Genomic DNA, 9,661 nt, shown 5'->3' with positions numbered 1-9,661 from the left:
TGTCCGGGATTCACCCGGACAGTTCGGGTTTTGAATCTTGTGTCCAGGTTTCAGACCATCTGAAATCCGGACACAATATTTAGAATGGACTGTGGCTCCCCAAGTAATCATGTACCACAAATTCCCACCCTTACCCCTCTTTCGGCACAACTCCAATCCCTGGTGTTCTGTGCCTCAGGAAAGGGATATGTGGGCTTGGAGTTCGAAGTTCAGCAACTCAGCCCAGACAGATGGTGGATGGAAGATGTCGATGCCTAAGCCTCCAATCCTTGGGTGAGTGAGCTCACCATCCAATGTCTGTAACTGAAGTCCCCTTCCCTCCCTTCTCTATCCCACCTCCAAGCAGGTGAATATACTAAGGTAAGGGGGACTCAGATGTAAGGAGGTGCCCTGTGGACTCTGATGTAAAGTGGGCTTTAAGGGTCCACAGTGCTCCGCTAAAGTGTTTGGGTTTGGCTTGAAGAAAAGGTGGCAACCCTAACTCCAGCTGATATGTTGATCATATGTAAAAGTGTGTAATGTAAACATAGCGCATGCACAGATCGTCTAGCATTTTTCGACAGGACGGGCAGTATGCAAACAGCAGAGGGACACCCTCAGACTGTACTTGTCAAACTGTGCCTCGCTGTTGCAGGCTTTCCGTGTGCTGCAGGATGGGTTTGGTGTGTTGAGGTTTTGGCTGTGTCTAAGGGCGGGTTGCAACACATCCATAACCCGCCCTGCAACAGCAAGGCTAAACCCGACAACTACGTTCTCCCGCTGTTTGCATAGCGTTGGCTAATGCCTGACGATTTGCGCATGCGCTAACGTCATGCCAGCTGAACCACATATCAGCTGGAGGGACGTTTGTTACTGAGCATGCGCTGACACATCTGGAGCATTTTTTAGTCCTGAGGCATTTTTCCATAGAACACCGGAGAAGAGTAGTCAAAGGGCCACCTCATGCAATATAATTTCACAGAACAGGCAAGTATAGCATCTTTTTTTTATTTCTCGTAAATAAAAAAAATTGCCTTTAGAATTTTCTTAATAGCTAGGTTTTGCTACGTGTAGCAAGCATTTAACCCTTTCACTATGGGGGAGGGAGCCAATTTTAAGGTTTACTTTTTTTATTTATTGTGCCTAGAGTTGGCCTTTTACTCGTCAGAAAACATTGCTTCTCGACAGCTTGTATTAGGAAGTCGGCCTTGTGTACAGCAAATACCAGACACTGCCACCTAAAAACTTTGTTCCATCTGTAATGCCCGGAGCCTCGATCTAGGCCGCTGTCACAGCACTTGCCAAAGATAGGGAATTGCCGAATGAAGGAGAGCTGCGCGTGCGCCTGAGACACGCACGCGGGAGCGAGCGCGTAATTGTATGACGTCTTGCTTGTAACATTAGTGTTGGAGTTTTGACAGAACACCTGCATCTCGGCTGCAGTTACCAGTTCATTTTAACGTTCATTAACAGTAGCTGCCAAGCGGGTCCTAATCAGTCAGCACTATGTCATTGCCAGATGCGGTTGCCGCTGATGACTTAGAGGTGTCAGATAGATTCTCCTTCATGGCTGCTGTCAGCAAGACTCCGAAAAAGGTAATGATGTCAACCTCTCTCAGTGTGACATGTCTAGTGTCACTTTTTTTATGCTTATTAGCTAGTAATTGTCGCAGCAGACTGCGAGGTGGTAGGCTAATTTAGGCCCGATTCACACTAGTACTATGCCAGACATCGCATGCGATGTGATTTCAGCCATACTAACTGTATGGCTGAAATTCCGTCGCATTGACACCAAAACGGTGCAGGACCCTTTTTTTGCTCTGCACTGGAACCGGATTGCATTGGGTGTTCACACCTATGCGATTTGATTCCTACACTATTTCAGAGTTCGCACTGCGATCTGCGAACCGATCTGAGGGTGTCGTTAACTTTACATTGACACCCCTAGCGATTCGCAGATCTTAGTGTGAACCGTTGTGCGATGAATTTGCAGGGTTATCGCATCGCACTAGTATGTATCAGGTCCTTACCTGATGGGAGTGTGCTGTAGTACACAACAGCTACAGAAGGGGTTAACTAAAAAGAAGCGGAGCCAATAAATGGATTAAAAAAGGTTACACATCAGCCCTCAAGATGATATAAAATTGGTTGTAATGATGGTATAACCTATCCCCAGGATGACATAGGAATTAGTATACACCATACACCAACAGACCAGTAGGTCAGGAAGTCCACAGGCTAATAACAGTGCGTAAACTTATATGATGACACCACTGTGCTTAAAGCGGGGGTTCACCCTAAAAAAAAATTCTAACAATATATTGAGCCGAGTAGTGACAATGACATTGTGCTGACCTTTTTTACTTTCTCGCCTTACATACCGTTTTATCTATATTTTCACCGCGGCTTCCGGGTATGTAATCCTGCGGGACTGGGCGTTCCTATTCACATGCTAAATGATTGACATGCTTACGAACGGCGCATACAGCGCGTCACGAGTTGCCGAAAGAAGCCGGACTGTGAGTCGGCTCTATACGGCGCCTGCGCACAAATGTTCGGCAACTCGTGACGCGCTGTATGCGCCGTTCGTAAGCATGTCAATCATTTAGCATGTGAATAGGAACGCCCAGTCCCGCAGGATTACATACCCGGAAGCCGCGGTGAAAATATAGATAAAACGGTATGTACGGCGAGAAAGTAAAAAAGGTCAGCACAATGTCATTGTCACTACTCGGCTCAATATAATCTTAGAATTTTTTTTTAGGGTAAACCCCCGCTTAAATACCAATATGGAGTGCCCACCACCGCAAAACAAATGGCTGCTTACCAGAAGGCAAGAAAAGACACGCATGTGGCTATAGCCCAGACGCGGGCTTTAGCTTGCAAGCAGAATAATATCGGGACACGGTCCAGACATGCAGGGTGCTTCTCCAGTGCAACTCTCACTCCCTGGCTATAACTCAAACCTCCATATGCAGTTGAACCACATAGGAAAGGAAATAGAGGGACCAATGGGGTGATAACATCTTAACTGGTTTAATTATATAAAAGGTAATGTACTTACAAACATGAAGTCTTTAAAAACATATAAAAAGAGAGCCGGCCGGCAAAGTACCGGGGCCTTTCCTCGTAAACGGCGTGGTGACCTCACTGCGTGCCACCAGACGCGTTTCATAACATCTGATGTTTTCAATGGGGATGGGCCACACACTGACTCACCACTACTTATAAAACCAAGCCTTGTTATGAGATTCGAGGATCAGATTGAAAAATGCCATATTGGCTATGGGCAAAGATGCCAATAACTGCTGGAGAAGCTACGTACAGCATATAAAAAAACTTTTACATAAAAATAAGTTTACAAATAGATAAAACAAAGAAACAGAGCAAACTTTGACCATTAATTAATACCAAAAATTGGTTCCCTATATAGAATTAAGTTGGTCATAGTAAGACGTGCGCCGCAAACTCTGAATGAATATCAGGCACAATGTTTACCATGACAATTGCACATCAATACACAATCTAAAAGGCTGGGTCGTTGCCTACTAATCTTGTGAATTGTTTTTGATATTAGTGAATACCTAAAGATATGCACTTACCACAGTGTGCATCTGATTTAATAAAGTCTTGGATGCATGAATACTTAATTAAATTAATATCTATAATCAATAAATATTTACCGACTAATCAATCAGGAACGATCGATCAGTGCAAAATATGTGAATAATATATATTAAATCTATCCCTATTGGAAGCCTTAACCATATCCAAGGTTTCAACAAGAACTCTCCCTGATAGCCCTTTTCCAGGAACCTATTGTAAGGACCTCACCTGTACCAAAAATTCTTGTGGGTCAGAACAGTTCCTTCCGAGCCTTAGCCCCTTTCACATTGGAGCGGGAGCCGCGGTGGTCATAAATAGCGCTGCTAAAAATAGCTGCGCTATACTGCAGGGATTGCCGTGGGAATCGTCCGCTAACGGTGCGGTATTAACGCCCGCTAGCGGCCCATAAAGGGTTAATACCGCCGCAATGCGCCTCTATAGAGGCGCAATGCGGGCGGTATTTGCCGCGGTTTCCCACTTTTTCAATGGAAAGGAGCGGTATACATGCCGCACCACTTACCCGCTCCATAAGATGCCACTGACAGGAGATTTTTTTTCTTCTCCCGCCAGCACATCGCCCACGGGCTTTCACATTGAGTATGCAGTGAAGGAGTTTTTCAGGTGTATAGCAGCGCTATTTTTAGCGCAGTACTGCCTGAAAAACTCCACAGTGTGAAAGGGGTCTTAGGGCTCGATTTCACACCTATGCATGTTGCTTTTTCAGCGTTTTTGCAGTGCTTTTTGCTGCGCTTGCTGCGTTTTTAGATGTGCGTTTTTTACCGCGATTTGTGTTTTGCATTTTTTTCCAGCAATTTTTATTTTTTTACATTTCCTTTAACAACCAGCTATAAACAGGTTAAAAAAAAAACGCAAATCGCGGTAAAAACGCAGTACTTGTGTTTTGGATGCGGGTCCATTGAATTCTATTACATGCAAAAACGCTGCTTTTTGCAGGGAAAAAAAGTCCCTGACCCTTTCCAAAAATGCAGAGGCACAAAAAAGCATGATGTGAACATGTTCCATAGGAACCCATGTTAAAAAATTTCCTGCTTTTCTGCAAAATGCACCAAAAAACCCATTAGTGTGAGTCGAGCCTTAGATACTGGCTCTTGGGAACTGCCCTGAGCCAGGGGCCCATGGTGAAAAGCTGTCAACCGGAATAAACAAATTCCTATCGGGTCCCCTTGAAAAAGGTTAGAGGTAACAAACATATTGTCCTTAATTTCAACCTTGAGATCTAAATAATGGATCTCAGATTGACTTGTTTTCATATTTAAGGCTTATCCCTCTCTGATATTAAAGGGGTTGTAAAGGAAGTGCATCCTTTACCTGCAGACATTCCTCTTTTCACTTCCTCATTGTTCGTTTTTGCTCAGAAGTTGCTCTATTTCTTCTCTGTTCTGTTCACTTCCTGCTTGTCTGATTTTACTGACCACCGTGATGGGAGGGTTTACTGCAGTGGTCAGTGACATGCTTGCCCCCGTCCTGGGAACTACATCTGTGCGGCAGGACGCTCTCTACGTGTTAGAGACTTCAAGGAGGTGTGAATTACTGGGCGTGCCGCAATTCATACTGGGAAATGTAGTTCTTACATGAACGAACGATGCAAACCAGGAAGTGAATGAGAGAACAGAACTAGAACGCCGGAGGTGATATAGATGAAGGAATTTAATAGGTATTTACTCGTTTTTTAACAGAATCATTACACTATTCTGTCTGTCTACCTTGCAGACATTAATTTTAGGCAATTTTTTTTTTTTCGTTTAGTGACCCATAAATTCCACAAGTTCCTGGTACTGGCCATCCCATGAATATAGAAAACTGATGTTAATGCCTTTTATTAACCATTCATAATGCAATCACGGTGTAAAACTTGCTGTGAGATGCCAGGATAGTATTATAGTTTTGTTTAAAATTAACCGCAGTCACTTTTTTTGGTTAACTAGCACTGATCACATCATTTTCACCTTTACATTTTTATGTATATATTTTTTATGTAATAATAATGTATAAATTTTTTTTTCAATTTAAATTGGTAAATTTATTGTATATAATTTTATATATTTTAAAACATTTTTTTATAATAATATTTGCACTTTGATCGATCGTTCCTGATTGTTTAATTAGATCGTCTATCTGTTAAGAAATTTATTGATTATAGATAATAATTTAATTAAGTATTCATACATCCAACACTTTATTAAAAATCAGATGCACACTGTGGTTAGTGTGCATATCTTTTAGGTATTCACTAATATCAAAACATTTTCACAAGAGTAGTAGGTAACAATCCATCTTTTTTAGATTGTGTAATGATGTGCAACTGTCATTGGCAACATTGTGCCTGGTATTCATTCAGGGTTTGGCTGCGCCGTCTACTATGACCGACTTGCATCTATATAGGGAACCAATTTTTGGTATTAATGGTCGAAGTTTGCTCTGTTTCTTTTTTTTATCTATTTGCTAAACTTATTTTTTATGTAAAAGTTTTTTATATGCCGTAAGTAGCTTCTCTAAGCAGTTATTGGCATCTATGCCCATAGCTAATATGGCGTTTTTTCAATCCGATCCTCGCATCTCATAACGAGGCCTGTTTTTTTAAGTTGTTGGTGAGTCAGTGTGTGGGCCATCCCCATTGAAAACTTCAGATGAACGGAACGCGTCTGGGGCACGCAGTGACGTTACCACGCCCGTTTACGAGGAAGGGCCTCTGTACTTTGCCGGCCTGCTCTCTTTTATATGTTTTTTAAAGACTTCATGTTTGTAAGTACATTACCTTTTATACAATTTAAAACCAGTTAGACTTTTCACCCTATTGGTCCCTTTCTTTTCCTTTCCTACGTGGTTCAACTGCATATGGAGTTTGAGTTTGCCAGGGAGTGAGAGTTGCACTGGAGTAAGCACCCTGCATGTCTGGACCGTGTCCGATATTATCTGCTTGCTAGCTAAAGCCCGCGTCTGGGCTATAGCCACATGCGTGTCTTTTGCTTGCCTTCTGGTAGCAGCCATTTGTTTGTGCGGTGGGGTGGGCACTCCATTATTGGTTGTAAAGGTAAAAATGTTTCCCTAAAGAGCTTCCTTACCGTTTAAATGTCCTTATTTCTTCTGAGAAATCCTCACCTTTCCTGTTCTCTGCCTGTAACTAACTCCACACAGTAATGCGAGGCCTTCTCCCTGGTGGTGGAGTGTTGTGCTCGTCCCCTCCTTGGGGGGTGAGCAGAAAAGTCGGGACGCTCTCTACGTTGGAGATAGAGAAAGGAGCTGTGTGTGTTAGTGGGCGTCCTGACTCTCCTGCTCGCCCCCCACCCCTCAAGGGAGGGGGGGCGAGCACGAAACTCCACACCAGTTAGAAAGCCTCGCATTACTGTGTGGAGTTACAGACAGAAGAGCAGAAAGTGAGGATTTCTCAGGAGAAATAAGGACATTTAAAAACAAAATCGAAGGATGAGGTAAGTAAAGGAAGCTATTTTGGGATTTTTTTTTTTTTTTACCTTTACAACCCCTTTAAGCACAGTGGTGTCATCATATAAGTTTACGGACTGTTATTAGCCTGTGGACTTCCTTGACCTACTGGTCTGTTGGTGTATACTAATTCCTATGTCATCCTGGGGATAGGTTATATCATCTTGAGGACTGATGTGTAACCTTTTTTAATTCATTTATTGGCACAGCTTCTCTTTTTATTTTGTCTAAATGTGTGTATCTCATTAGAGCTGCTGCATTTGTTTTCTCTATTGCCTAAGCACAGTTTTTCTTTATTTACAGAAGAGGTTAAACTTCCTCCATCCGGCAGCATAGCGTCATTATTTTCTTGTTCATGAAAGGGGAAAGCACATTCGAAGAGTATATTATACATAGAGAAGACCGACATGAAAGCATATACAGTGTAGGGCTTTATATATGAAAGTGAATTCCAGTTAAAAGTGGTAAAAGTGTTCAATCATCAAGGGGGACCCCAGGAACTCTGGGAACGTGGGGGAGAGACGATGGACTCTGCAGAGTGAATACACCAAAGTAAGGGGTAGTGGATTACTGATATGAGGGGGAAACCTTTATATCAGTGCCCCCTTACATTATTGTATTCACTCCCCCCCTCAGACTGGCCTGGCAGCGCTGTCACTGACCTCCTCTCAGGTGTACCGTGCAAGGCTCAATCATTCCGCTCCAGCTTGGTTAGCTCTGGTTTTATCCTAGTCTCCTCTCTACAGTCCACACACACACACACACACACACACACACACACACACACATCTGACTTCTCCCGGGACCCCCATACCGGCGGCATTCCCACTCTTGACTCCTCTCCAGACTCCTCCTCAGAGACTGCAGACATTATATAAGACAAGAGATGGTCAGAGGTTGCAGACATGATTCAAGAGATGGTTAGAGACTGCAGACATGATATAGGAGGTGTCGGAGGTTGCGTACATGATACAGGAGATGGTCAGAGACTGCGGACATGATACAAGAGATCAATGCAGCCTTACCAGTGCCCATCAAATGCAGCCTCACTGTGCCCATCGTTGCGGCCTCGCTGTGCCTATCGTTGCAGCCTCACTGCCCATCAAACTCAACTCACCATTGCCAGGCTGGATCACACACACAGCGTGCATCTCCTACTGTGTGTGACAGAGCTGGGTCTGTGTTCTGTGGTGCAACGCTGTAACAAGGTCCCGCCTCCTAGGCCGTCTCGCGTGATAGTCTAGAATAGATGGAACGCTGATCGAATCAGTGTTACGCCTATCACATGAGACGGCGGCCTAGGAGGCGGGACCTTGTTACAGCGCCATGCTGAACAGAGACCCAGCTCAGTCGCACACAGTGGAGATGCACGCTGTGTGTAACACACAGAGAGAGGGAGGGAGGTGAGCGCAGCGCAGCCAAAGATCAAAGCGGCCCCAGAGCAGGCAGCCTACTGGGAAATTTCCCAGTATCCCGGTTGGCCAGTCCGGCCCTGCTGTCAATCAAGGTCAGTTAGCCAATCAGGAGAGAGAGACCAAGAGACCGAACTGCAGCTCCGTGTCTGAATGGACAGACACATGGAGCTGCAGCTCGGCTTGGGTGCTCCCATAGCAAGCTGCTTGGTGTCGGGGCACTCAGCAGGAGGGAGGGGCCAGGAGCACAGAAGAGGGACTCGAGAAGAGGAGGATCTTCACAAATCCACTGCAACAGAGCAGGTAAGTATACCATGTTTATATATCTAAAAAAAGAGGCTTTACACCCACTTTAAAGCGGAATTAAACCTTTACAGCCAAGGAAGCTGCTTCTGTTTGAATTGAAATTGTCATGGTGTTGTACATACATATGATCAGTTATGACACCAGCCATTTTGAAGATTTGACAGTTTCGCCTAGGAAATCCAGGGATGTAACTTTTTTTTTTTTTTAACTCTTTCAAATCGATTGGGTTTAGTTTCGCTTTATGATTTACTTCTGTTTAGGGGCTCTGGGCTTTAGGAAAATGGCGGCCTCAGGCAAGAAGAAACCGGAACAATGCTGGGGGCAATTTGCAGCACTAATTTTGGAAGCATAATTATTAATGTGAAATGTATGTTCTTTGCTAAAGAACGTTATTTTGTATCAAGTTGTTATGGGTAAAGTTCCGCTTTAACCACTTCTGGACCGCCCTCCGTCGTTATACGTCGCTACTTTGAAGAGGAATACCGTTGTTATGGTAGCAGCTAGCTCTCTTTCAGATAAAAATGGTCTCTGCGGCAAATATGCCTCAAGATGCCTTTTAGTCAGTGGCCTGGGGATGAGTGAGGGGAAGATGGTCCCCACCTGTCTCCATACCACTGCAAGGCGGAAGCGACGTCAAAACGTCACTTCCGCCCAATGCTCTTAACCACTTAAGGACCGCCTCATGTAAATATACGTCAGCAGAATGGCACGGACAGGCACATGCACGTACAGGGTCGGGGGTCCGATCTGCTTGACGTGGGTCGGTGGTCCGATCGGGACCCCCCCCCCCCCCCGGTACATGTGGCGGTCGGTAAGTCTCGGGGAGCGATCCGGGACGACGGCGCGGCTATTCGTTTGTAGCCGCTCCGTCGCGATCGCTCCCCGGAGCTGAAGAA

General features: G+C 44.6%; 1 protein-coding gene across 1 annotated transcript in view; it reads left to right on the top strand.

Moving 5' to 3' along the window:
* The first annotated feature begins 1,358 nt into the window (after positions 1–1,358).
* The window catches only part of AHCYL1 (adenosylhomocysteinase like 1), an 810,468-nt gene continuing 802,165 nt past the window's right edge, over positions 1,359–9,661 (top strand). Inside the window, exon 1 of the mRNA XM_040337629.1 lies at positions 1,359–1,575. Coding sequence (XP_040193563.1) covers positions 1,486–1,575 — 90 coding nt within the window. The 5' untranslated portion in view covers positions 1,359–1,485. The remainder of the gene's footprint in view (positions 1,576–9,661) is intronic.

The sequence above is a fragment of the Rana temporaria genome, chromosome 2 (genome assembly GCF_905171775.1).
Source record: "Rana temporaria chromosome 2, aRanTem1.1, whole genome shotgun sequence".
In the NCBI taxonomy this organism is placed as follows: domain Eukaryota; kingdom Metazoa; phylum Chordata; class Amphibia; order Anura; family Ranidae; genus Rana; species Rana temporaria.
This window is presented reverse-complemented; position numbering and strand designations above follow the sequence as displayed.